This window comes from Trichomonas vaginalis, chromosome II (genome assembly GCF_026262505.1).
Source record: "Trichomonas vaginalis G3 chromosome II, whole genome shotgun sequence".
Classification (NCBI taxonomy): domain Eukaryota; phylum Parabasalia; order Trichomonadida; family Trichomonadidae; genus Trichomonas; species Trichomonas vaginalis.
Window position 1 is genome coordinate 25,015,020 of NC_067204.1, and position 25,839 is coordinate 25,040,858.

The following is a 25,839-nucleotide window of genomic DNA, read 5'->3' on the forward strand; positions in this document are numbered from 1 at the left end:
ATAAATAAAAACATTTAATCAAAGTCAATTTTATTTTTCATATTCAAATGGACTGAGTGTTAACATTTAACATTTTTTGCTAATTGTCGTCAAAAATTAGGCGTAAAGCAAAAATTGATATTTCATATGGTTTTATGATAGATAAGCATTATATTCCCACTCATTATATTCGTAAATTTTGAGGGTTATCCTTCGCTTTTAAGATCATTGAATTTGATTTTATATATAAATAGTTAATATTAGAAAATAATATGAGTTTATGTGATATTATTTTTCAGAAGATTTTGTGTTCTTCTTCAAAATTTTATTTTTTTATTAAAAAGAATCTTTACAAAATATACATTTACTTTAATTAATATTTAAAAACGTGCTCTATCAAAAGTTCCAAAAATTCAATATTTTAGCTTTTCTGAGGTGTCACTTTTGATGAATTTCTGTTTACAACAAACCAGATATAACGGGTATTTTCAGCGCGGCTTTAATGCCATTGAAAGATATGAAAGATGCAGATATTTTGGACCAGTATGAAATGAACATGGCTGATGGAAATATAACACCTGACGTTCTAGAACATTTATCTCAAAGAACTACACAGAACCATAGAGATGGTATATTTGGTGAAGAGTTTAGAAAGAAAGTTAGGGAGAGAGAAGGAAGAGAACCTATTGTACATGACCTTGCAAACGAAAGTTTGCAAAATGTCATAAAAACTTACTTTGCAGACAATGAACTGAGAAGGGATGAATATTTAAGAAAACTCAAATGGACAGTACCAAATGAAATGTTAGTATTGAAAAACATGTTCCTGACAAAATAAAACCAACTACAGAAATAAATGACGCAAGACTGAAACGTTGGGTAAAAGCTTTCCCATTCACAAAAGATATTATTGGTTACATGGAAAGAAAACCAGAATGGCTACAAAAACATATATTTGGAAACGAGCTTATTCCATATGGACAAGCTCTGTTTGAAGAGCTTGAACCGGAAACTCAGGAAAGAGTCATGCAAACAATAAGCGAAGACTCAAATACAAACTATGACAAAATCTTTCTAGGATATAGGTTACCTGAGATGGGCGACCAGAGCCCAAAGGCAAAAAGGACATGGGAAATTTACAACATACTAGGTGAACATGAGGCAAAGATGCAACAACTTGAAGCAGAGGGCAAGTTACCAAAAGCGACACCAAAGAAGAAGAGAAGAGTAGAACAAAGTGAAAGTAGTGAAGAAGTTACTTCATCTAGTGAAAGTAGTGGCAATGAAGGAAAAAGAAGAGTTAGTTAAAAACTCAGTCAGGAAGAAAGTAAAGCTTGGTCGAGTGGGTTCTATTATGACATAAAATCCAACTATTCTATATTTTTACCCATATGAAATGTACGCCGCTCAGAATATAACGCCAACAGTTTTGGATGCCATGAACGGAAATGTTTCCGAATGGTATAACGAATGCGACAATGCCATTAGAAGGTCAGAAATAGTTCCTGGAACTTACGAATATACAACTGCTGTTTCTTATGGAAACGTAGGTGAGTTTGGAGAAGGTTCTTCAACAACAGTAGATATTGCTTGCGACAGGTTTCATATTATTTCTATTGACAACTCATTCTTATACGTGGAACAAGACATTGAAATAAAACCTTCTGCCAAGTTGTCTGACAAGAAAGGTTGCAATGGAATTTTCTATGTCGGATACCAATATGCTCCAGAAGTTTTCATGGATATAAGATATTTCTAACTCTGACTTAGTTCAAACAGTAACATGGGCAAACTATGAATGGTTCGCTCTTGAGAAACTCAGTACAACCAACAAGCTAGAGAACAAACAGACCAGTATGCAACTATTGAGAAAATAAGAAGACTTGACCCTAACGTTCCAGGAGTTATTGTTAACCTTCTGGACAAACTGCAGCAGCAGTAACCAAAGTAAAACTGAAACTTAGAGTTCCTTTGTCATCTTTCCTCATCTTCAGGTTTTTAAGATACTTGCCAAACTGGGCAGGAAAAATTTCTATCGAACTTACTCCAAGAAAAATAACTTAGTCATTGCACCAACACAAGACCATTCAGCATTACTGTAGCTGGAACTGGTGGAGCCAAGTTCTGTGACTTTTGCAAAGACAAAGTTGACTTAGACTTTGGTTCTCAAACTCAACAACTGAAATAAACTATTATTTCAATGCTGCTGGAAGTGCTTGGGACCCAGTTAAGTTCACATGCGAACAGTTTGAATGCAGAGAATAGAAAGCAGACTTGCCGTTTATATGTTGGACCCAGATATTTCAAATGCTTTAGCTGCCAAATATATTGCAGTTCCACTTATGTTCCCTATACACCAAATATCTGTCAAAGACTTTGCAGGTGAAGTTGGAAACCAAAATCCAGAAGCCGCAGGTGCAAGAACAGATATTGCTTTAACAACTGCAATGAAACATGCAGATACTATGTTTGTACTGTTCAGACGAAACTATAAATGACTATTCTTGTTTCTACAACCCTGGTATTAAATATCATATAAACATAGATGGCAAATATTATCCAAGAGAAGAATATTCTACAGTTGAGGATATGAGGTCATACAACTTGACATTAGATGCTATGAACTTTAACAACAACTTCACAACAACCATTAACCCTGAAATGCAAAGTTCTATTATGCCATATGTGAAAGTATGGACTCATACAGGAGGTCAAAAAACTCAATATACAAATGGAGACCGTTCAAACTTTTGGCTTGGCATTCCATTTGCTGACTCAGAAGACTTTTATGGGTGGTATTTCAACTGTTGTACAGTTCAAATACAATATACTGGTGACAGAGACGGTCCAGATGAATTGAGAGCAAAGAAGTTTACAAAACCAATAGCACTTTTCACGGAAGATGCTCTTTGAAGATTCGTTCGATGAAACCTGCTGGGGCTCCTCAGATTGGCATAACGACAGCTTCATCGAGCAGATTTTGGCAGCAGGTCAGTAAGTTGTTCTTGAACTGACTTCTCTCCGTCAAATATTGACAGTACGCCAGTTTTGACATAATATTGTATTATAAACTTTCCTTTAGTAATATCTGTAAGTTTTTGAAGTTATATTTTTGTCTGCTTCAAGAACTTTCACCATTTCAGTTATACCAACTTTCTTTGCTTTATGAAAATATTTAGGTTCAGCAAAGACTGCTATTCTATAACATTTCCATTGTTTGTGTAAAGAACTATTCTGTCAATGTATTTGTATTGTTTGTGAGTATAAACTTTGTTCTGCTTCAATTCAATAAGATATCCGAATACGTCCATCTTTTTATTCTAAGTAAAATGTCATTTCCGAAAAATAGAAGCGTAAGTGTTTCAAAAGGTTTAATGGCGGTGGCAGATGTGAAGTTAAATTCACCAACTCAAACAAACAGTCAAAGTGTTATTGTCAATGTCAAAGACAGAGATGTTGAAGTGGGGAACCATACGAAGACGAAGATGGTATAACAATTGTTCCTGTAAAAGAACCAACATATCCTGAAGTTAACAGAGACTTAAGTTCTGTTGCAGATATTCGAAACGACTACCAACAACTGAAAGACAAACTTCAAACTCAGGAGAAGATTTGTCAAGCTTTAAGTATAATGTTAAACTTGGTCGAACACAACCCTGTAAAAGTGAACTCATATGTCATTGCACCTCATGAAGTTTTGAAAGAAACTATTGAAACTTTTGACAGAGCAGACGATATAAACATCAAAGAAATAGAACCCGACATTGGTTGCTGTGGTGTTTCATATAATGTCATTGACAAGATATACGTTATGAAAGGAGGTGAAACGTTGAACTTAAAATATAGTTTCCCAGACGTTATAAAAATATTTGACGACCACAACATTTCATTAAAATTTATTTGCTAAGTAAATGGCAGAAGACATAATGGTAATTTTATACTATTACGACTAAAAACCCTGAGTCATATAATTCTATAACAACAAACTTACAAAGTCCTCAAGGACGATATTGTAAACTAACCTTAAACACAATGACGACTAAAGCCTGTTTTGCTCTTTTGACACCAGAAGACTTTATTGTTGTGAATGGTAAAAAATACTCCTTTGAAGATACTTACTCAGATATACCACCAACAGGTTTTGTTGACTTATTTAATACTTTAAGTACGGGTGTAACATGTGCTGCAACTAGAGCAGGTTTCATTATGTTTGGATGTCCGACTGAGTTTACTATAATGATATGAGCTATAATACAAAACTTATTTCTGGTTTTTACTACCAACAGTTTCCTATAACAGGAAAAAGGTGTCATACAAGGAATGTCTATTCCATTGACATTAAGCACACCAATCTTATATATTGTTTCAAACTTAGGTTCAAAGTGTTATTCGAATGTCGACAGAAACTATTATGACCAAAAGATACTTATGCGTATAAAACAATACTTTCTCTGCTGGTTTGCCTATTGTTCATTCGAATGCAGAATTTTCAACCTTAGTGAACTCAAACACTTTGGCAAGTATAACGTTGACATAGTTGACGCAAACTTTGTTCCTGTAAAACTTTTATGTCCTATGTATTTGTCAATGACGGCAGAAAGTTTCGAATTGGAAGATGCAACTGGTGAAAGTATTGTATTACAAGAACAACTTCAACAACAAATAGCTCAAGAACAACAAATGCAACAAATGGAACAACAAAGTCAAGAATAAAAAAATAATATTTTTTTATTTTTATAAAAATGTACAGAATAGATGTTTCAGATTTTTATGACTTCCAAGCATTCAGAAATATGTGTCCATTTAGAGACTATAACAAAGCAGTCGAGAATTTGAAACGTTTAGTCATTTATGTTGACTCTGCCCCAGAATGTTATGTCATGAAAGAATGGGATGTTGTCTTTAACAAACCAAGAGCAACAATAGTGTCTGAACAAGAATGTAGACAGAAACTTAAGAAAATAAAAGTTGTACAAGTTGGAATGAAGATGTTAGATGCTTGGGATATCTTATTGTCAAAGTTAGAAGATTTTTCAGTTCGAGGTATAAAGTTCTATACACCTTCTCCAAACTTCTATTCTATCTTCACTGGATATAAATACGAACAAGTAGAATGGAAACACAGTATTATAGAAGCTTGGTTAGACCATGTCAAAGAAATTATATGCAATGGAAACAAAAGAGTCTATGAGTATATCTTATGTTGGTTTGCAAATATCTTACAACATCCAAGTGCTAAAAATGAAACTGCTCTCATTATAATTGGAAAACAAGGAACTGGTAAGAATACTTTCTTTACAGATATTTTGTGCAAACTGTTAGAAGGTTATTCGAATCCGAATATGACAAACTTAGAAAACATCTGTGGCAAGTTTAACTCCTCAATAGAGAATATGAAACTTATAGTTTGCAATGAACTTCAAAGTATAGATACAACAAAAGTTTTAAACTCAGATGCTTTGAAGAGTCTTATAACAGATAAAGTTTGAGTTGTTGAAAGAAAGTATAAAGACTCAAGAGTTTGTGAGAATGTTGCAAACTTCATTATGGTTTCAAACAATGCTGTTCCGATGAAGTTAGAAAGTTCTGACAGAAGATATGTAGTTGTCAGAACGTCAGAAGCTCATATGCAAGATACAGAATATTTTGACGACTTAGCAGAAACTTTGACATCTGACTTTTACAACCACTTGTTCTCATATTTCATGACATTAGATATTTCAAAGTTCAATCCAAGACAAATTCCACATACCGAAGAGAGACAAACATTGTTAGAAGCAAACAAGAGTGTATATGAACTGTTCATAGAAGAAAGCGACTTTGAGTGTTTAGATGAAAGGTCATTGTACGATTCGTATAAACAATATTGTCAAGAGTATGGTTATATGCCAGCGTCTAAACGAACATTCTTGGCAAATGTCAAAAGTCTTTTAGATGTTCAGAATGGTGTATATACAAAGAAAAATTTTTCTGAGTAAATTTTAAAAAAAAATATTTTTTTATCCGATAGAAAAGATGACAAAATTCATCTCAGTCAACAAGTACATGTCAGGACTTAAAGAAGAACTAGACCCATTCACATATTTGAATGTTTACTTCTACCATTTTGAAAAGTCTTCATTCAGCAAAGTTTGGAACATCGAACCAGTTAAGTTTGCTGTTGTGACTAAAAATGGTGCGAAATTTGAAGACTTAGACATAGAAGGTTTGTTAACAGTCAAAGAAAGTTTTGACAGAAGGTTCTCAAACCTTAAAGAAGGCAAAGCATACAAACTTGTTATACCTTATGAACCAAAGAAGACAGACGACTATGAATATTATGAGTCTAAAGTTGTAGAAGTTCAAGGTAAATTGGGTAAAAAGATTTTAGAGTCTAAGCCAGTGTTTACTCCTAAAGAGGAAGAGAACATTGACATTGACCCAGAAATGTTCTAAAAATAAAATTTTATTTTTACATGTCAAATTCTTTTTTCTCTGGAACTGGTTCAGGTTCTTTCTTCTCTTCTACTTTTTCTCTTTCTTTTCTTTCTTCTTCTTCTCTGGTGGAGATATGTCAAATTTCTCAGAACCATATCTATGTAAAAGTTCTTTGTCCTTTAATAGCTCATCTATTTGTTTTCTATTTCATCTTCAAGAACAGCGCATGTGTCTTCTTTGCATTCTAAGAACTTTTGTTGGACTTCATCTTTCCAATCGGCGTCATCTCTGTCAACAAGTCTGTCATTGACAAATTTTAAGACTGCTCTTTGTAATGTTTTATGGTTCTTGTCATATTCCCAGAAACAGAACTTTAGAACAAATTCACCTTTCTTGTTTACACTATGTAAGATTTTATGGTCGACAGATGTTTTGCTGTCGAAAAGCTTGTCTCGAATATAGATAGCGAAATTGCTAGACATTTTCTAAAAGATAAAAATTTTAATTTTTCTAAAAATATGTTAGAAAAAAAGTTTGCTGACATTGACAAGAAATTTGAGAATGTTTTAAATAAGAACAAGAGGAAGTTAGAAAATGCTCAGATAAAGCCTATACATGAAAAGTTCTTATTTGCTCAGAATGGTATAACAGGTCTAATTGCACCACCTGGGTCTGGTAAGACTTTCACTTATCTTAAAATGGCTGCACAACAACAAGAACTAGATGAGAAGAACCCATTCTATGAGTTAGTTGTTATTTGTTCGACTTCTGGTCAATTTGACCAAACCGTCAATTCGTTCAAAGATATTATAAAGAAGTCTAAGTTAGTATGTATAAAGGATACTGAGTTGTTAGATTGGATAAAGAAGTACCAAAGAAGAGTTTTGAAGTATAATGCTATAAATGAGTATATAAATTCTAAGTTCAAAGACCCAAATGAGGAAATGCAGAGAATATTAGAGAAGAAACACTTCAGAAACAAACAGAAAGAGATAGAATACATTTCGAAGAAATTGCAATCGTACGATTGGAAGACTTACCCTCATAGATGTCTTCTTATTTTAGATGACTTTGCTTCTCATCCTTTGTTAAAGAACAGAGAACAAGATATGTGTCGAATTCTTAAGAAGCTCAGACACTTTAACATCTCAGTTGTCATTTGTGTACAGACAGCAAAGAGTTTAAGTAAGGATGTTAAAAGAATACTTACTGACATAATACTTTTCCCCGGATTGTCCGAAGACGATTTCATGGAACTTATGAAAGAGTCCATGGCAGGTAAGTTTGACAGACATGAACTCTGGGAGAAGTATAAAGTCATACAAGACCCTCATACTTCTTTCAGAATTCATATCTATGCGAACAAAGTTCAAATTGTAAAAAGTCAAGCTTGAAAAATCTAAGTGTTTAGTCTTAGTAAGATGGTAGCTTCTTAAAGCAAATACCATTGCTGAGTTTTATGTACGTGAAGAGAAGTACAATGAATTCAATTACGAGTACAATTGCAATGACAACTAAGGCAACTATTTTTGTCTTTTGCCAGCAAGAGTACTTCTTCTCTTCCAATAGTTCGGCAGAACTATACTCACTCATGAGAAATGCCAAAACGGTTTAATAGAAAAAGTGTCATTTTTTTCATGTCCGAAGACTCGAAGGTGCAACACTTCCAAAATACCGACGAACTCAGAAGAGCAGCATGGCAGTATGTCTCTTGACAACTTCTTTGAGTTCTCCAGGTACACCTTGGAAAATGCTGAAGAACTCCGACACAGAGAATTTGGAGAAATTGCACTCCAATACTACCTTGACAAACAAAGGGTAAATTAAGACTAAAAACTTAACGTTTAAAAAGTGACATTTTTATGAGCTCCGAGTCACCGAGAAAACTTGGTCAGATGTTAGCAGCTTACTTCCCTGAGGAGGATGGAAGCGTTACATACATCAGGTTCAAAAACAACGAACCTGGAATTGCGTACCAAATTCGCAATTACATGACCATGGAAGAGTACGAAAGGTTTCTACAAGAGAAACCAGCTCTAAACAACTCAGAAAAGAAAGAGTAAAAAGTTTAATTCGTAATTGTTTATTTTTTTACTTGTAAGGGCAAGCTGCAAGTATGAAGTCGACTATCTCCGTCTTTGTTTTGACGAGCTGGACGGCTCTTGCGAGTACGTCTGTTTTGCGGTCTCCAGCTGGTGTCTGACCTTCGTAATTGCGCATGTTCTTGAGAGCTCCAACTGTAAATGGTTGTAGGATGAAGAGTCTCTCAGACTGCTTGAGGTAGTCTTCACGGTCACGAACCGAATCTGTGTACGAGTCGAATCGGTCGATTTGAGGGAAGAGACTGAAAGCCTGTCGTCTTCCATTGGAACTGTAGCATACTCTTTGCGTAAGCGGTTCAGACCTTCTTCGAAGTCTTGGTCTTTTCGATTGAGATTGGAATTGGAATTGCTGGGTGGAGCTTGCTGGAACAACCAAGGGTTGGGGAAGTAAGGCATAGGCTGAGGAGGGTAGTTCGGGAAGCCTTGTGGTGGGTAGTAACCTTGAGGTGGAAATTGGTAGTAATTCGGAGGTACTTGCTGGAACTGAGGTTGCTGAGGAGACTGTTGTGGTTCTGCAGCTTTCGGTTCTTCTGGCTTTGGAAGGCATTCAGGAAGAGGAACGTCAGTCATCCGTTTGTGTCCTGTCGGAAGGAAAAATTTTTCCTGTCGGATGGAAGAACTTTTTCTGTCGGAAGGAAAAACTTTTTCTGAAGTTCGACCAAAAAGTTCTCAAATTTCGAAAATTTGAATGGTTTACGGACGGACAACTGGAAGAGTTCTTCCTGTCGTCGGGAAAAATTTTTCCCTTTGTCGGGAAAATATTTTCCTGTCGGATGGAAGAACTTGGAATGCAAGAAAGACTTGACGAGGCAATTTACCTCATTGAACTTAACGACTGCGTAAAAGACTACTTGCGCAAGGTAATGAAGCCCAAGGTCAAGTTCATCACTATTTCTGGAAGGTCTACACTTCAGCTCGAGACTTCGACTGGAATTCCAATTCAAATACCAGACGGGACAGCCTACGATGGCATAAAGTACGCCAAAAGAGAAGCTCTTGTTAAGTTCCTAAACAAACGTCCTTGGATAAAAATACCAAACAAGGAGAACCCCCTACCCCATATGAAATTGGCAATTCAGTCTCTCCTTCACTTCTCTGGTCAACCATTCTTTATAACTACAGAAGGCGACATTCAGCCAGTTCAGTAAACATCTCATTTTAACTCACTTTTTTTATGTTTTTACTCACACTCGTACTCACCAGGTATGAGTACAACTATTTCAACTGTGAACCTTGTATTGACCGGTCTTCCTGTAAATGCAAGTTCGGTCAATACACAGTTTATGGTGGCAAGAAGGACAGTGGGGAATGCGCGCTCGAGAGAGAATTGAAATTCCAGACCCAACTCCAACAAGAACTCTCAAGTTACCAGAGACTCGTGTGAAGAAGAAGTCATATAACAAAGCACTTATAGCCATATACATGGCACGTTTAGAGTAAAAACATTTTTTTTCATTTTTTGAATGAAGCAAGTTAAATTCGTCCCACACCAATCTCAATGGACCGATGAAGAGTTTCAAGCCATGGTTGAAGGCGTTGAGAACGACATAGACGGCGAACTTGAAGGAGCTCAAACCACAATTGCAACCAAAATTGCACAAGTCAAGGAACAGATAGCTCCACTTAAAGCTACCAAAGCTACTCTTGACCTCATGGATACTTACCGTTTAGAAGTAAAGAGTGGAATAAGACAATTAAAATTGAAACTTCTAAACTACGAAGCTATACTCCAAAAGTTAGCAGAAATGAGAAGACTTTACCAGAGCTACTTACATGTAAGGGACTTACCTTCAAGCAGTCCGACCAAAGATGAATTTTCTGACATTGTCCCAATTTTGTCCGAAAGTCAGCTCAGATGTTTTGAACTGCTCCCAACATATCCAGAATATAAAAATTTGCCTGAACTCTTTCGGTTCCTCAAAAAACGTTTTTTGGTTCTCATGTTCGAAACTTTTATCGGAAGAGACAACAAACGTTCAGAAGAAGAGCAAGATATTATTTTAAACTTGTTGTATGACTTAACTGTCATAACCAGCTTTTTGAAGTAAAACCGTCATTCGCAAACCACTTCATTTTTTCGATGTCCGAACAAGCACCGAAGCCAAACTCAATGGAAGATGTCCTTTCAAGGTTGCCAGACAAGCGCCCAGTTCAAATTCAAATTGCCCAATTGAAAGCTCATCTGACAAACACCATTAAGACTCTCCAAAGTAGTCTTATGACAGAGATGAAGGAACTTAAAGCCGATGTCCTCATGAACCAAGCTTCCAATGAGAAATGCCTGAACGATTTCGCGGAAACCTTGCGCAATTACGAGAGAGAGAACCGAGACCTTGCCAGACTCATCTACCGTTTCTTCGAAGAGATAGACGCCATCTGGAAGGTACTCGGAAAGGACAGAACATGCAACACCGTACTTCGTGAGTACCAAATTGAAGAAGGAATTGTCGAGGAAGAAGAGGAAGAAGAGGAAGAAGAGAAACACGAAGAAGTTCCTGAAGCCGCTACATGGGCAACCCTTGTTGCCGATGACGGTTACGAAATTTCCCAACCCTACCCATACCAAATCCGCAACAAGGAGACAGGCAAGGTTCTTACCCCAGTCCTCAACAACTTGGGACACTTGAACCTTAACCTTCGGAATCGCGGTTCAATCTCCATGGGCAAGCTTGTCGCAATTCAATGGGTTCCAAATCCAGACAAGAAGACGAAGGTCAGACACATTGACGGTGACAAGCTCAACAACCGTAAGGAGAACCTCGAGTGGTTCTAAGAGTAAAAAAAATTATTTTAGGGGGAAACCCCAAGTAAATTTAAGTTTTTATTTTTGGTATTGGTACCAATTTTGGAATGTGAAGACCACATCTCAACCTCTGTACGTGAGTCTTGGGTCCACGTCTAAGACCCTTCTGTAGCAATTCCAAGCCCGAGCAAATTCAATTGTCAACCACTCGTCTCCTCTGTAGTCTTCAATCCATTCTTTGAAGAGACGGTTGAGTTCGAGCCTGGAATATCTCTTGCCTGGTACCAACACCAACATTTGGTTGAACTGGACGAAGCACTCAGGGATGTACGCCATTAAAAAAATGTCACTTTTTTGAAAACGTTTTTACTTCATGCAATGTTTAACTATTTCACCATCTTCTTTAACACCCCAGTACTTACGCTTGGAGAGGATATGAACTTCGGAAAATACCTTATCTAGCTTAAAACAGCCCATCTTTTCACCGACTAAACCCATTTCAATGAGTTTGTTATAGCCTTCTTCGTTCGTCATGAGTGTGTCAATGTTCTCATAGTAAACCTTGACTTTCGATTTGACTTCGGAGAAGAATTTGTTGTAGTTGTCAAGTACTGCCTTTGCGAACTGATGGTAAGACCAATGTTCGACAATAGGTTTTAATGTGGTTACTAAGCCACTTTGACCTTGAGTGAATTCGTACTTCAAAACAAAAGGAGAAAACCTTTCAACAAAGTTGTCGACCTTCTCATAATGTTTACTCTTCATCTCTTGAGGTTTCTTAATGGAATATCCCCATGTCGAATTCATAAGCAATTTGAGTGTCATTGCAAGTTTGGGGTTTGAAGCTTTCCTAATATCATAGAGTTGTTGTATTGTTATATACGAAAACGATAAAAACAGTTTGACAGAAAAGTGACAACTTTACGTGTCAAAAATATAAAAAGTGATATTTTATTCATCATTATCTTCTTCATAATTTATTTCATATTCTTCGTCTTACCAACAAAAGATGGGAATGTGAACAATTGCGGGCAATTTTTAGCCATTTTGGCTTGGAACTAGAGCCTGCGAGGTACATGGATAGTATCAGTACCTCACAGGCTCTAGTTCTCTATATGGCGCCGAGAAATTTTGGTGAAATGTGGTCGCATTTCACCAAAATTTTTTCGGCGCCATAGGATGAATTGGAGGGTGAGAGATATTATTTCATACAATACTACTCTCACCCTCCAATTCCCAGCCAAAATGGCTAAAAATTGCCCGCAATGTGAACAATTGCGGGCAATTTTTAGCCATTTTGGCTTGGAACTAGAGCCTGCGAGGTACATGGATAGTATCAGTACCTCACAGGCTCTAGTTCTCTATATGGCGCCGAGAAATTTTGGTGAAATGTGGTCGCATTTCACCAAAATTTTTTCGGCGCCATAGGATGAATTGGAGGGTGAGAGATATTATTTCATACAATACTACTCTCACCCTCCAATTCCCAGCCAAAATGGCTAAAAATTGCCCGCAATGTGAACAATTGCGGGCAATTTTTAGCCATTTTGGCTTGGAACTAGAGCCTGCGAGGTACATGGATAGTATCAGTACCTCACAGGCTCTAGTTCTCTATATGGCGCCGAGAAATTTTGGTGAAATGTGGTCGCATTTCACCAAAATTTTTTCGGCGCCATAGGATGAATTGGAGGGTGAGAGATATTATTTCATACAATACTACTCTCACCCTCAATTTTAATTACTTAAACTCATTCTATTTTTTTGACATGTAAATGTCACTTTTACTGAGATCTGACACAATGTCAGATCTCTTTTTTTCGTATATAAGAGTATGACTTTTCCAACTGTATAGTTCCTTCCCGGGAACTCACCATCTTCGTTTGGAATTCCAGTCGGAATATATTGGACAAACCTCATGTATGCAGCGTTAAGGTCGACATAGTATATCTTTTCATCTGAGTCGAACTTGTCGCAACCAATTGGTCCAGTTTGTGGAAATTCAAGTGAGTCTCTTATCTTCTGAGAAACTTCTCCTGTTATCTCATAAACATCGTCGAAGCAACCTGTTTCATATAAAACCTTCTGACCTAACTCAGATGCTCTCCAATACAATCTGACGTCAATTGGATGTCTCAATGGAAGTTTGTTTATAGCATCTTGAAGTTCTTGCAACCTCATTGGAAGTTCTTCTGGTTCAGGTTGGTATCCGAACAAACCAACTCCTTGTGGAACTGTGTACTTCTTTTGTACTAGAACTTTGTCTGGAACAACTTTTGGTCTTGCTAACAATGAAAAGTTTGTTTCGTCTTTTGGTACAAAAGTTTCTGTCAGCTTGTCATCTGGAATTGGTTCCAACAAACCTTTCTCGAAAAGAATGTTGACAGCTCTGACAATGTTGCACTTACTTTTACCAAAGAATGGGTTTGTAAGACTTTCGTTCAACATGAAGTGGTTGTGGACAATTACAATCTTCAACCATGGTAAGTCTTTGTCAACAACATAGTCGTCATGTGAAGAACCTTTCTCAGTCGGAATGTTGACTCGGATATTGACATTTGCCAACGGTGCAATTTTTGCCAATTGACCTCTGAGAATGTACCTTGTCTTCACACATGACTCAAGATACTTCATCTTCTCATCTGTAACAAGACCAGAGTTCCTGAGACATGTAAGAATGCAAGGTTCGTTGACAATTGTTTCAATTGAATTGTAAATTCCATACCTTGTCAAGTCAATGTCAGACTTATTTATGAAGGGGAAGTATCCAGCATGTTGTCTCACTACTTGAGGGTTAGGTTGGTACCATTCGAACTTGACACTTGCAATTCCTTCAATTGCATTCAAAATGTCTGAGTCGGAGTCAACCATTTGTTCTCTCTTTGTAGTCTTGAAAGCGTCAAGAAGTTTTGCGGCTGTTTGTTCATTGCCATGTGCATAGTAAATGTGACCATCCAAATCTGTTATGGTCAATCTGAGATTGTGTCCTTTCTTATTTCCGTCTTGAATTGCAGCAAGTACACCCATGAAGCCTTCTTTGTTCTTTCCTTCGTCAAAGTTTACTGTAAAGGTTCGACCAGAAGTAATTTGACTTCTAACTTCACGGTACTTCTCATATGCATATCTTGTTCTTTCCATAGGAGCATGACCATCCTCTGCACTACCTTTTTTCCTTCTTAAAGGATGTAATTGTTCGTCATGTTTCCAGTAGAATCTGGCAAAGCCGTCGTGTCCTTCAACCTGAGGTTCACTAACATCGAAAGGCATGTCCATAAGACGTTCTTCTTCTAACCTCTCTAGTCTGTTTGGATAATTGGCACGTGCTGTTTCCAAATCTAATTCGTAGGTCAGACCAGCCAGTTTGTCATAGACTTTTATTGGCTTTCCCTTCCTATATTTAAACTTCTTCGAAACTCTCCAACCATATCTTTGTAACTCTGCTTTTATTCTAGCAGACTTTCTGTCCATTCTATATGGGGGCATTTTTATAAAAATAAAAAAATATTTTTTTCTTTACTTTACATAACCGCCTGCTGCCATAAGTCTTTGACGCCAACCCATACCAGCTAATGAAGGTTGACTTGGTTTAGTTTGGAAACTAAACTTTGGTTTTGGTTTATCTTCAGTTTTTGGTTTTTCTTCTTCTATCGGTTTTTCGTCACTTTTCGGTTCCTCTGACTTTACTTCACTTGCAGGAACAGTTGTGTCGTCAACATCTTCATAAATATCATATGCCATTTGTTTTTGTTTTCCTTTCAACTTTTTGTGTTTGTTGTAAAGTTTAGAATATTTCGACTCTAAGTCAATGAGATGTTCTATAATGAACTGTTGGTCAGTGAAGTAAACTTTTCCATCTGTTGTCTCGAAAGCTCCTTCAGACTTCAATATTTTATTTGTGAGAGTCTGTTTCTTTTTTGAGATACTAGCCGTTCCATTTCTATGAAAAGTGACTTTATAGTTAGGGTTTGTATTTCCAGACCTGGCACTTTCTATTATTGAATTTTTCTCTTCATCTGTAAGTTCTTTGACAGGTTTTGACAATGGTTCTGAACTTTTTGTTTGTGGTGTCAAATCTACCGTTTCAACTTCTTCGGTCATTTCATCTCAGTAAAAAATTTTAGTTTGGTTTGTTTTCAACTGGTTGTTGTTGTGGAGGTGGGATGGTTCCTTTAATAATATCATTCAGTTTCACATGCTGAGCCTGACTATATGGTATCGGTTTAAATGCTGGAAGCCGACAAATCCATCTTGAACTCATTTGTCTCAATGCTTCAGGGTTTGTATAAAACTCTTTCCATCTCATATTTGCATACCATGGTGGCAAACCTAACGCAGCGTCATTTGACATGGCAGTTTGCATTTGTACATCTGTTGGCACTTGACCATAGTTTGCCATTGCAGCTTGTATTCTAACTTCATTTGGAATATTCTCTGGGTTTGGTTGTCCAGGTTGCTGTGCATTCGCTAAGTTCTGTGCGTCCATTTAATATTAGATAAAAATATCTCTTACGAGTACATATGCTGAACATTTGCAGACATTGGTTCATCTTCATATTCTCTGTACTTTTCTGCCACGTCAAATAAATAAATGACACAATGGAAAAAACCTAAAACAAGTAGTCCTATTTCAAACCACATTTACTTACTAATAAAATTTCTTTATTGTGACACTTTCTCCAGTTTATAGGACCTCTCTCATATTCTATCTTGTCATATATAAACTCATAGTCATGTATGTCCTCTAACCATCTCATAACGGTTTCCAAATCACTTTTATCGGATGTAAAGTAAAAGCATGGATGGTTATGTATAACGTCTAAAGTTTCTAAAGAGTCTCTCAAAGTCCAGTCTACTTGGTATTGAAAATCCCATGTGTTATAGAACGGCGGGTCCATTATAAAGAAAACATTTTCCTTGTCTTTATATTTTTCATACAACTCTGTCCAATGACATCTCACAAACTCTATACCCTCAATATATTTTTCTATGTCCTCTTTGAAAACATTTGTATAGTTAAGATATAAAACTTTTGACATAAGTGTTTCAATGTCATGAACTCTTATAGAACCACTATATAATAGTCTAGCAGATATACTATCCCAGTCTATATATTCTGCTTTTTTCAAAACCTCTCTCACAATATTTTTCTTATCTAATGGTATACGTTCCATCTTACCTATAGGTATCTTTTCTTTTAACTCTTTCAATATATTATTTGTGTCTGGAATATGTTTGAGACGGTCCATATAGTTGTCGAAGTCATTGCATATAATCTTTGAGTCAGGAAATACGGTATGACATAAATGGGATATATAGAAACTTCCACCGAACAAATCTACAAATATTAGACCATTCGGTAGTTTCTTAACTTCTCTCAATATCTTTACATTTACTCTTATTTCCAAAGAACGGTAACGGCGGTTTTGTAAAATTCATTTATATATAATAATAAAAATGTTTTTACCCGAAAAGTGATAGAAAAGTGACAAAACATGAAAACATATATAATTTGTGAAAAGTGACACAAAAAGTGACATTTTAAAAAGTGACATCATTAATATGATGTAAATAACAACGGTTTTGGTTTTGTCACTGGCTGGTCGGCTGGGGTTCGGTCCTCCTCTTGGGTCTTGGGCAAAATTTCTTATGGGCTAGAGGGCGCAACGCGCCTGGAAGCCCCACTTACCTGACCTGTATGATACTGAAGATAGTTTTTATTTTATATGGGTATGATACACAATACTTCATATATAAAACTTGTTCCGGATTACAGAGATTTTAAAAATTTTCCATCTTTCCAAATTCACTATAATAATTCTATTGCAATTGCAATCATGACAATCGACTCACAATCATTTTTTGTCAAATATTTAGCATTTCAAGTAACAATATTGCAAATTTTTCAATTCCAACTAAGAATTTCGCGCAAATTCATCCCAAATTTTTCATTACTTCATATTATAAAACTTGTTTCTAGATATTTAGCTTCAAATATAAAATGTGATTCGATATATCTGCTTATGTACAACCGAATTTTCTTACTAATTCAAGAAATTTTTCAAAGATCTATATTGTAAAATGGCAAAGCCTTCCGCAGCTGAGTTGTTTTCCTGAGAATTTATGAAAAACAATACTCCAAAAAGGTGTTGGATGTTCTAAATATTATGTATCATGGAAAATGTGTGTTTTTTAATGAATGGGCAAGCTTTTAGGTGGCGATTTATAAACATTGAAAAGGAATTCCATTTTGACATGTAAATTTTATAAAGTATAAGGAATTCTTTATTTGATTTTTTAGTTCCATTTTGTTTGTCATATACTTTGTATTATATGTCATATAATATTCGATGAAAAGAATGAATGATGTGAAGTGAAAAAGAAATAATAAGAATAAAATTTCCAAAAAGTTTGACACTTTTACAAAAAGTCAATGACCATTATTCAAGATGGATCCAGCGAGTTCCTATATTTATATGTGTTCGCTTTTCTATTGGTAGTGTTAGTTGTAGTTTCAATACCAGGCGCAAAAACTTTCTTCAGTATGATCCGCAATATTAATAATGAGGAATATGTTAATTCATTCCTTTCTCAGCAACCAATGATTTCCGATCATGCTATATCAAGAACGTATGTTAGTGAAGGGGGTGATACTGAAACTTTCGCAGGTCGGTACAATTTTAATTTTGGATCATGGGAATTCCAACCTTTAAATATCTCATATGATGAAAATGAAACAGTCATTTATCTGTTAAAAGAAAAATATATAATGAATGAAGAAACAAAAGAAAAATTCAATCGTTTTTATCAGAATATTCAAAACAAATCTCGTAATATTAAAGATTTTGATAGATTTGTGTATGATAATTCCGATACACGCTTGGTTTGCTTTAATAAAAAATATTCAAAAATCATCAATTTTATGTCAAGCAAATATGGTCTATATTTATATATATTCTTAAGAATAATAAGAATGCATCCGATTTATGAAAAGATATTCTTTATGCAAGCTGATAAATATATCGAAATTTTAGTTGAAAAACATATCTCAATGGATGAAAAAGAATTTCAATATAGATTCGATAGAGATGATCCAAAAGCAAGTAGAATCGAGCCCAGATGGCAAAATGATGGTGTAATGACGTATCTAGATCGTGGGATTGTTCTAGTCATTTTATTCTGTCACTTAATGTGGATTTCTTTAAATGTCAAGAATGATGAAGAACCGTGTCCAATTATTTATGATATTATTAATGGGAGATACAGAATATGATTACCAAAGAAATTTTTCAAATAACATAAATTACCGTTTTTTACAACCTAGATCATTGAAAGATATCTCCCATTTAAATATCTTTTTGATGAGTTTATACGAATAATTTATAGAATATACCAAAGCCCATAATTTTTGACAACCTTAATTATTGAAGTAATATGATCAAATTATTTTCCAAATAGTTGAGTCATGTAAATCAAAATAAAAACGGGGAAAATGTTTTTATAGACAGACTAAATGCAATTAATATATAGATATACGCCCAAATGAATATCATACTTGAAAATATCAAAAAAATTCAGCTGGTCTGAATTTTTTGGTAATCAAGTAAAAAACAGTAAGACTAATAATAAAGCTCTATTTGATGATACATGTAATAAAAATTATTACATTTTTAATTGTTTATTTAAAAAATGCAAATCATATGGGGCAATTTACATTAAGAGCGAATACGCCATTTCCACAATGGTTGAAGAATGTATATTTTACAAATGCAGTTCCACAGATGAAGGCGGATCTTTTTGCTATAATTGCAAAGGAGAAGGGCATTTAGTACAACAGAGAAATTGTTATTTTGCATCTGTATCATCAACTAGTGCCATGGCATTTTCTTCAAATGTTAAGTTTGGAACATCCAATAAAAATTATGTATATGAAGTTACATGTGTTAGATGTGCTGATAGTGTAACAGTCCCAGATAAAACTTTAGAAATGTCGCATGGCGAACAACGTTTTTATAATAGCAACATCACAAACAACAAAAATAGAGAAAAAGCATCGATCTCAAGTGGCATTTCAGGAGGTCCTGGTATATGTAAATATTCGTCATTCAGAGAAAATACTCAGACAGAAAGTCGTTCGTTTGCATTTTTTAGTTATTATGATTCATGTATAAGGACAGCTTCATATTGCAATGCTATAGGAAATAAATGCGGAAAAAATAATAAACAAGTTTTATTTGAAAACACTTACAAAACTAATATTGATCACTGTATATTTAGAAATAACAATGCTGTTTACATGTTTGGAAATTGGGGTTATGAGGGTGATACTTTTACAATTTCAGATTCATATTTTGATACATATTCAAAATCGGGAACTGCAATTGTCAATACCAAAAATTCCAAAAATAATTACAATTTTAATCATTTTTCTTACTATTATCAGGAAAAATGCTTTGGCCCCAAAAGAAATACTGCAATTAAACGATCTCGTATTGTTAAAATGACAAAAGCTTCCGCAGCTCAATTGTTTTCCTGAGAATTCGTGAAAAACTCTATTCTGTAATGGAATAATGATATAATATAGATATATTAGAGCTAGTTCTAATTATCACACAATAGATAGTATAAAAGTTATAAATGAACTATATATATGATAGGGTTGTTAGATTCCCGACGATAGGTGTCTTGGAAGATTTGCCTGGTGTCATCATAGTGTCTTTAAATCAAAAATTTTATTTTGGAGTTAGTTTTATTGATTTTTCAATAAAAAACATTTCTAAAACAAGAAAATAAAACGATAAAATATTTATATAGGGTGTCCAAAGGTGCGTTTAGCACAGCGCTCTATATGAGACTATTAAAGGAGATATATGCTGATTATAAATATATAATAAAAAATATGAATATATGTATATGATGAGTATGTTGTATTTTGGCGCCATGCCGGGATATAAAATGAATTTTGAGACAAGAGGCGGTTTCGCGGGAAATTTTGGCGGGATTTTTTCATTTTTTTAATGAATCATAAAGAAAACATCCTCGCTCTTGCAAAAATATCATTTTATTTTTTTCATTGGTGTCAAACCTTTATTAGGATTTCTTAGAAATGCTTGTTTCGCTATTCAAGTCAGACCAGCTGGCATTCCTGCTGTTAGAATTGATGATTATAATTTAGCTGCTGATGGAGGTGATGAATAAAAATAAAACTAGTTAATTTTTAATTTTCTGATTTTTTTATTTTTATAAAAAGATGGAAAATAACTGGGAAACATTAGTAGCTGATGAAGATTATGAAATAAACACTGAATATCCGTATCAAATAAGAAGGAAGAAAAACGGAAAGACTGTCAGTGAGTATGAAGAAAAGAATGGATATATAAGATTAACCCTTAACGGTAAAAATATCTTAAGCATAGATTAATAGCTATTCAGTGGATTGATAATCCTGATAGTTTTGGGGAAGTTGACCATTACGATAAAGTTAGAAATAATAATAAGATTGATAATTTACATTGGTGTTCAAGTTCTACAAATAATAGAAATAGAAGTAAAGCAAATGGAGTAGAATATAATTTCGTTGATGAAATCAGTGAAAATTCAATTACTGTTTCACATTATGGAAATCATGAATTTGAGGATTTATTTTACGACATCAATGCAGATTTGTTTTATTATTATAACGGTCGTCAGTATAAAGAACTATACATTAATGAAAACATAAATGGTTCATATAACAAAAGAACGTGCATTACATATAGTAAATTCAAACGCTTACATAATTTAATATGAAAAGTTTATTTTTGTCTTGAACGATAAAAATATATTATATCATAAATGACTTCAGAACTTTAACTTTCTTATGAAAGTATTTTTAGTCGTTATTGAAAAGTTAAACTTCTCTTCAAAACACGGTGCTGATGATTTGCATAAATCAAATGCAATTTCCTGACTACTATGAAGGGCTTCATATAATTTCATAACTGAAAACTCACTATCTTTATCATATTTTCCCTGAGGAATCATTAATCCTTTATCTTCATCATAAACACATTTAACTGCTTCAGGAAACATTTCATTTGCTGTTAAAGCTATAACATCTTGTTTTACGCCTTTCATTCTGCAGTGAAATGCAACTTCATTTAAATCATTAGTGAGTAAGTCAATGTAAGTCTTCTTTCCACAAAATATCGACTTATAAGCTAAACTTTGTTTACCTTTTGTGATTTCTGCAAAGTCGGAATGGAACTGACCTAAATTCTTTCCAATAAGTTCGCGATCATACCTCTTCTTAAACTCTGCAGCGAGTTTTGGTATGTCTTCATTGTAAATGTGCATCGAATATGTATCCTGATAAAACGCTTTTAATCCTAAGTCTTCAATCGTGCAAAATACTTCATTCATGATACGTTTCGACATAGATAAGATATTAACACCTAAGGGGCAAAAGTTAAAGTGTCTGCAAATGCTTTTAGTTAGTTTGAAAATAGTTTTATCCGAACCATCTAAACCTTCGAACTTAATAATATGATTATAATTTCTGATGGCATACCTAACAGCATCTTTATCATCAATGATTTTAATTTTCGACTCTATCGGGGACAAAATAGTTTTTCCATAAATACTGTTCAAAATTAATTTAATATTTTCTTGTAGCGGGTTTTCTTCCTTCTTATACTTTAATCTCAATTCAAACAATTTCTTTACTTCATCTCTTATTCTAAAATCTCTCTTTTCATCATAGTAGTAACCCTGTAATACTTCGCAGCTGATGCCCTGATATTTTATTAAATCTTGTAAAGTGATGTGGTCCACATACATTAAACAGCATGTGTTTGAACTTCTTGGAACAGTGGCTTTGTCCTTGGCTTTGTCCTTGGTGCTTTTCGCCTTTAGCTCCGGGTTTAATTCTGGATCGACTGTTATAAGTGGAAAATGTCTTTTAATCTTGATATCAGTTATTTTTATTAAAACGAAGAAGCCAGAAATGAATTTCTCACCTTCAGGCTCGCCCTGGTCATCATCGAATAAATGTTTTAACAATTATTCACTGTTTAACATTTCTGGCTTCAAAACTTTCGGAATTCCTTCTAAAGTATAAAGTCTCGCGATAGCGGATGGATATAGTGAGACAGCATCGAAGTCAGCAATGAGTTTCTTTTCGCTCTTTTGTTTCTTATTATCAGCTAACATACATCTTCCACCTTGAATACAGCGTGAAATAAACTCACGAGGTTTATTTGATAGGTCATATAAATTTCCATTAGGGAAGTATACTCTGTTCTCAAATAATTTATTAGCAATTGAACAAATGCTAACGTAATCATAAACGTTTAAATCAAATTCTTTTAATATATCATTTCTGAACTTAACGAAACCTTCTCTTAAAATCCTTACGTCCTGTTTACAGTAAAATGAGCTATATTTTTCTAAATCGAAATGGTTTTCATTTATTCTGCAGTTTTCGATTAAATCTATGTTTTTCATGAACGTTTCAACATCCTGGACAAACTTACATGCTTCAGAAATGACACCAGTTCTGTTATCATTAGCTAATAAAGAACTTGAATAGTATTTGTATGGGAATACTTCCTTAGGACCTGTTTGTAAATGAAACATTTCAGGAAATAGTTTAAGCTTCTTATTTATAACAGTGTATGAATGTTTTATAATGATTGCTTTACCTTTATATATTCCCGTTATCTGCATTGTTCTAGAACCCTTAATAATTGGTGTACCACTGATTTCTGTTAAATGTCTTAAAATGAAATTGATATCATAACTGAGATTATGAAAAGATACTAAACTCTTATCTGGAATTCTTTCTAAAAATTCTGTTGCACAATTTTGACCCCAAATGCTTTCGCTAATCTTTCCATCTTCACTGTCATAACAAATGTTAAAGGCTTTATGAACTCCATCAGTGCTACATTCAAAGTCAGCGAAGAAAATGTGTTCAGGAATGAATTTTTGTTTTGATTTATCACTATCTTTACTTTCAGACTTTTTCTTTAACTGAACACAGTATTTAGGAGTATAATTTAAATCTTTAAACGGTGCGAGATTTTGTTTATATAAATCTGTTGCATAAGTGAAAAGTTCACCATAAGATAAAGGTTCAAAGTAATTGCATTCTCTTAATGTTTTCAAAATTTCCCATAAAGCAGTTGTTCGTGAAGAATCAATGACAAATTTATTTTCTCTTCTCTTATATATTTTCATTTGACGCTCGATATTCCAGCCGCCTAATGATTTGAGAATTTCGTTATAATTTTTGATAAAATATGTTGTCATGGGTAATCTTTCATTTAACATATAATGGTCTTCGACGAGTAATAAATCAATAGTTTTCCTTATTTCTGTTTTCGATGGTGTATAATGAACTGTCTTATTATCTTTTGAATTATCGAAATAACCAATGGTAACATTAAATGCTATGCCTGTTGCGTTAGAAATTTCCTGAATCTTATTTTGTGGAAAATCTTTAACTCTAATGACTTCACGCATGTGGTCTACAGTCTCCTCATCAACTCCAGCCTGAATGCAAGCATAAACGAAGCAGTTATCTTCTGTCATCAATTTTGCAGTTCTTTTGTTAAGTTCATTGAAAATTTGATAGCGTTCAAGATTTATAGGTAATCTGCAAATATATTTCCAAAACTCACCACTTCTCTTTTTATTCGTTCTCTTTTCACCATTATCCCTCCAGAAAGTATCAATTAGTTTTTGGTTTCCTGTTTGCTTTAACGCCTCTAAAATTTCTTTCTGGTCTTTTGATAATTTGCTTTCATCTCTTTTTTCTCTCTTCTGTGGCTTACCTTTCTTAATATCGCTCATCGTTAATCCTTCATATTCAGTTAAATCATACATTTTAATTTCTTCGAGGTTCTTAATATTTGTCATGAAGAAATCATAATGTTTTTCTATAATTCCGGCTGCGTTTGCTTCAATCTCTGTTATAAAGTTTTCTTGCTTTAACTGATGAAGTAAAGCTCCGATGTTCTCGATATTCAATGTTGAATTAGTAAATTTACCATCAAGTTTATAACAAATCATCCATTTTTGCTGTGAATTTACTTTTATCTTCTGCAGAAGCCTAATAAACATTTTACCGAAACGTTCATGTAGGTAATTTCTGTTTTCTTCATTGAGTTCACGAATGTTAAAATCTATGATTCTATTTCCTGCTTTAACATTTTTGCGTTTATTATTTTCATCCTTCTTTAACCATTTCTCACCATAGAGAGCTTTATCATCTATAGATTTAATCACTTCGTTTGCTTTGCGTAATTGTGCAATTGCTTTTGCATATTTTATAGCTATATTTTTCTTTTCTTCATCGCTTTTCTTCTTTCTCGTTTCACCTACATTAACATTAGTTATATCGTGCATTTCCTGCCTTACTTCTTTTGGTACTACCTTACGCGTCTTTCCTACATCATCATTAGTTATATCATACATTTCTTTTCTTACTTCCTTCGGTACTGCTGTCCTTGTCCTTCCTACATCAACATTCATCATATCATGAATTTCCTGCCTAACTTCCTTCGGTACTGATTGTTTATGATATAAATTAACCTGAACATCATTTAAAGGAAATGTTTTGTTATTAATGTAATCATTAATTTTCTCGTAACTGATTTCACCTCTGTAATCATTGAGGTATTTAGCTAATGAAGATTTGTTAGTCGCATATCTTTTGCTAACTTCAATGTCAGCATTCTTCAATAACTTCTTAATTTCTTCATGGTCTAATCTAGATGGCTTTTTATACATCTTTTATGGAAAATAAAAAAAATATTTTCCGTAAAAAATATAATTTAAAAATAAACTTATTTTTTTAAAATAATTTATATTTTTAATTTTAATAAAATAATGTCTGAATACAAGTTCTATTCATACAATGCTCTCGCTACTGCTGTTAAGGGTGAATTCATAAATGGAAAAAACGTGAACGTTATATTAAATAAAAAGTTTGTGAAAGAATCTAAATACGGTCAGTTTGTTAAACCATACGCTATCATTATTGACAGAAAACGTTACACACCACATGAAATAGCAGTATTACTTAAACAGAAAGGAATATTTGTAAATATTAAAGATTCTCATTATACGATTATGAAGAACTCCAACGCTGAATTTTTCAGCATCGCCTTAGATTTATCACAGCAGAAAGAATATAAGAAGGCGCAAGGCGCCGAGATGGGCTCAAAGAGCCCTCCAGGTGAAGTAGTTGTGAAATATTATCCTTCATCACTGAAGACGATAACGAATAAAGATGTTATTCATAAACTCCTACCAGTAATTGAGGAAGCAACGATTGAATATGATGAAGAAGGAAGTGAAGTGATTGAGGAAATAGACCCTGAGGCTTTATAAGAAAATTTATTTTTGAATAACTGAAGGTGTCACCACGTCACCATGTGTCACCTGGTTAATTAACTTCTTTAAAATTTACTGACAACATGACATTTAGACAACAGGTACGAAAGGAGGTAGGCATTTATGAATTATTTTTGAATAACTGAAGGTGTCACCACGTCACCATGTGTCACCTGGTTAATTAACTTCTTTTAAAAAGTGTGACAACATGACATTTAGACATCA

The 25,839-nt window shown here is 34.2% G+C and overlaps 17 protein-coding genes and 5 pseudogenes across 22 annotated transcripts, besides 8 other annotated features; 13 read left to right on the forward strand and 9 right to left on the reverse strand.

The window, feature by feature from the left end:
• The first annotated feature begins 408 nt into the window (after positions 1 to 408).
• Positions 409 to 446: a mobile genetic element.
• Positions 447 to 8,026: a mobile genetic element.
• TVAGG3_0605400 lies at positions 1,718 to 3,028 on the forward strand (annotated as a pseudogene). The gene has a single exon. A coding segment is annotated over exon 1 (1,311 nt).
• On the forward strand, positions 3,354 to 3,886 carry TVAGG3_0605410 (annotated as a pseudogene). The gene has a single exon. A coding segment is annotated over exon 1 (533 nt).
• Positions 4,722 to 5,468, forward strand: TVAGG3_0605420 (uncharacterized protein; the record flags this gene model as incomplete). Its single annotated transcript, XM_051239874.1, has 1 exon — positions 4,722 to 5,468. One exon carries the CDS (start codon positions 4,722 to 4,724, stop codon positions 5,466 to 5,468), a length of 747 nt encoding a protein of 248 aa, XP_051097698.1.
• TVAGG3_0605430 (Poxvirus D5 protein-like family) lies at positions 5,526 to 5,957 on the forward strand (the record flags this gene model as incomplete). Its single annotated transcript, XM_001582758.1, has 1 exon — positions 5,526 to 5,957. The coding sequence occupies one exon, from the start codon at positions 5,526 to 5,528 to the stop codon at positions 5,955 to 5,957; it is 432 nt and encodes a 143-aa protein (XP_001582808.1).
• On the forward strand, positions 6,025 to 6,414 carry TVAGG3_0605440 (protein of unknown function, DUF4108 family; the record flags this gene model as incomplete). The annotated part of the gene is made up of 1 exon (XM_051239875.1): positions 6,025 to 6,414. The coding sequence occupies one exon, from the start codon at positions 6,025 to 6,027 to the stop codon at positions 6,412 to 6,414; it is 390 nt and encodes a 129-aa protein (XP_051097699.1).
• On the reverse strand, positions 6,431 to 6,878 carry TVAGG3_0605450 (annotated as a pseudogene). The gene has a single exon. A coding segment is annotated over exon 1 (448 nt).
• TVAGG3_0605460 (protein of unknown function, DUF4106 family) lies at positions 6,915 to 7,790 on the forward strand (the record flags this gene model as incomplete). Its single annotated transcript, XM_001582755.1, has 1 exon — positions 6,915 to 7,790. One exon carries the CDS (start codon positions 6,915 to 6,917, stop codon positions 7,788 to 7,790), a length of 876 nt encoding a protein of 291 aa, XP_001582805.1.
• Positions 8,027 to 8,258: 232 nt separating the features above from the next.
• Positions 8,259 to 8,459, forward strand: TVAGG3_0605470 (uncharacterized protein; the record flags this gene model as incomplete). Its single annotated transcript, XM_051239876.1, has 1 exon — positions 8,259 to 8,459. The coding sequence occupies one exon, from the start codon at positions 8,259 to 8,261 to the stop codon at positions 8,457 to 8,459; it is 201 nt and encodes a 66-aa protein (XP_051097700.1).
• Positions 8,460 to 8,487: 28 nt separating this feature from the next.
• On the reverse strand, positions 8,488 to 9,068 carry TVAGG3_0605480 (annotated as a pseudogene). Its single transcript has one exon. A coding segment is annotated over exon 1 (581 nt).
• A 203-nt stretch (positions 9,069 to 9,271) lies between these two features.
• TVAGG3_0605490 (uncharacterized protein) lies at positions 9,272 to 9,646 on the forward strand (the record flags this gene model as incomplete). The annotated part of the gene is made up of 1 exon (XM_051239877.1): positions 9,272 to 9,646. The coding sequence occupies one exon, from the start codon at positions 9,272 to 9,274 to the stop codon at positions 9,644 to 9,646; it is 375 nt and encodes a 124-aa protein (XP_051097701.1).
• Positions 9,647 to 9,755: 109 nt separating this feature from the next.
• TVAGG3_0605500 (uncharacterized protein) lies at positions 9,756 to 9,938 on the forward strand (the record flags this gene model as incomplete). The annotated part of the gene is made up of 1 exon (XM_051239878.1): positions 9,756 to 9,938. One exon carries the CDS (start codon positions 9,756 to 9,758, stop codon positions 9,936 to 9,938), a length of 183 nt encoding a protein of 60 aa, XP_051097702.1.
• A 23-nt stretch (positions 9,939 to 9,961) lies between these two features.
• TVAGG3_0605510 (uncharacterized protein) lies at positions 9,962 to 10,546 on the forward strand (the record flags this gene model as incomplete). Its single annotated transcript, XM_051239879.1, has 1 exon — positions 9,962 to 10,546. One exon carries the CDS (start codon positions 9,962 to 9,964, stop codon positions 10,544 to 10,546), a length of 585 nt encoding a protein of 194 aa, XP_051097703.1.
• Positions 10,547 to 10,578: 32 nt separating this feature from the next.
• TVAGG3_0605520 (cytochrome B-C1 complex subunit 6, mitochondrial family) lies at positions 10,579 to 11,211 on the forward strand (the record flags this gene model as incomplete). Its single annotated transcript, XM_051239880.1, has 1 exon — positions 10,579 to 11,211. A coding segment is annotated over one exon (633 nt), but the record flags the coding sequence as incomplete, so codon positions are not given.
• Positions 11,212 to 11,364: 153 nt separating this feature from the next.
• Positions 11,365 to 11,577, reverse strand: TVAGG3_0605530 (uncharacterized protein; the record flags this gene model as incomplete). Its single annotated transcript, XM_001582754.1, has 1 exon — positions 11,365 to 11,577. The coding sequence occupies one exon, from the start codon at positions 11,575 to 11,577 to the stop codon at positions 11,365 to 11,367; it is 213 nt and encodes a 70-aa protein (XP_001582804.1).
• Positions 11,578 to 11,607: 30 nt separating this feature from the next.
• TVAGG3_0605540 (DNA/RNA polymerases family) lies at positions 11,608 to 12,066 on the reverse strand (the record flags this gene model as incomplete). Its single annotated transcript, XM_051239881.1, has 1 exon — positions 11,608 to 12,066. One exon carries the CDS (start codon positions 12,064 to 12,066, stop codon positions 11,608 to 11,610), a length of 459 nt encoding a protein of 152 aa, XP_051097705.1.
• Positions 12,067 to 12,114: 48 nt separating this feature from the next.
• Positions 12,115 to 12,176: a mobile genetic element.
• A 120-nt stretch (positions 12,177 to 12,296) lies between these two features.
• Positions 12,297 to 12,405: a mobile genetic element.
• Positions 12,406 to 12,546: 141 nt separating this feature from the next.
• Positions 12,547 to 12,655: a mobile genetic element.
• A 141-nt stretch (positions 12,656 to 12,796) lies between these two features.
• Positions 12,797 to 12,905: a mobile genetic element.
• Positions 12,906 to 13,497: 592 nt separating this feature from the next.
• Positions 13,498 to 14,706, reverse strand: TVAGG3_0605590 (uncharacterized protein; the record flags this gene model as incomplete). Its single annotated transcript, XM_051239882.1, has 1 exon — positions 13,498 to 14,706. A coding segment is annotated over one exon (1,209 nt), but the record flags the coding sequence as incomplete, so codon positions are not given.
• Positions 14,707 to 14,751: 45 nt separating this feature from the next.
• On the reverse strand, positions 14,752 to 15,336 carry TVAGG3_0605600 (phage tail repeat-like family; the record flags this gene model as incomplete). Its single annotated transcript, XM_051239883.1, has 1 exon — positions 14,752 to 15,336. One exon carries the CDS (start codon positions 15,334 to 15,336, stop codon positions 14,752 to 14,754), a length of 585 nt encoding a protein of 194 aa, XP_051097707.1.
• A 19-nt stretch (positions 15,337 to 15,355) lies between these two features.
• On the reverse strand, positions 15,356 to 15,721 carry TVAGG3_0605610 (uncharacterized protein; the record flags this gene model as incomplete). The annotated part of the gene is made up of 1 exon (XM_001582753.1): positions 15,356 to 15,721. One exon carries the CDS (start codon positions 15,719 to 15,721, stop codon positions 15,356 to 15,358), a length of 366 nt encoding a protein of 121 aa, XP_001582803.1.
• Positions 15,722 to 20,046: 4,325 nt separating this feature from the next.
• Positions 20,047 to 20,292: a mobile genetic element.
• On the forward strand, positions 20,143 to 20,292 carry TVAGG3_0605630 (annotated as a pseudogene). The gene has a single exon. A coding segment is annotated over exon 1 (150 nt).
• A 20-nt stretch (positions 20,293 to 20,312) lies between these two features.
• Positions 20,313 to 25,839: part of a mobile genetic element that runs on past the window's edge.
• On the reverse strand, positions 21,076 to 22,053 carry TVAGG3_0605650 (organellar and viral DNA polymerase type B; the record flags this gene model as incomplete). The annotated part of the gene is made up of 1 exon (XM_001582752.1): positions 21,076 to 22,053. The coding sequence occupies one exon, from the start codon at positions 22,051 to 22,053 to the stop codon at positions 21,076 to 21,078; it is 978 nt and encodes a 325-aa protein (XP_001582802.1).
• Positions 22,276 to 25,008, reverse strand: TVAGG3_0605660 (organellar and viral DNA polymerase type B; the record flags this gene model as incomplete). Its single annotated transcript, XM_001280891.2, has 1 exon — positions 22,276 to 25,008. One exon carries the CDS (start codon positions 25,006 to 25,008, stop codon positions 22,276 to 22,278), a length of 2,733 nt encoding a protein of 910 aa, XP_001280892.2.
• Positions 25,108 to 25,611, forward strand: TVAGG3_0605670 (uncharacterized protein; the record flags this gene model as incomplete). The annotated part of the gene is made up of 1 exon (XM_001582751.1): positions 25,108 to 25,611. The coding sequence occupies one exon, from the start codon at positions 25,108 to 25,110 to the stop codon at positions 25,609 to 25,611; it is 504 nt and encodes a 167-aa protein (XP_001582801.1).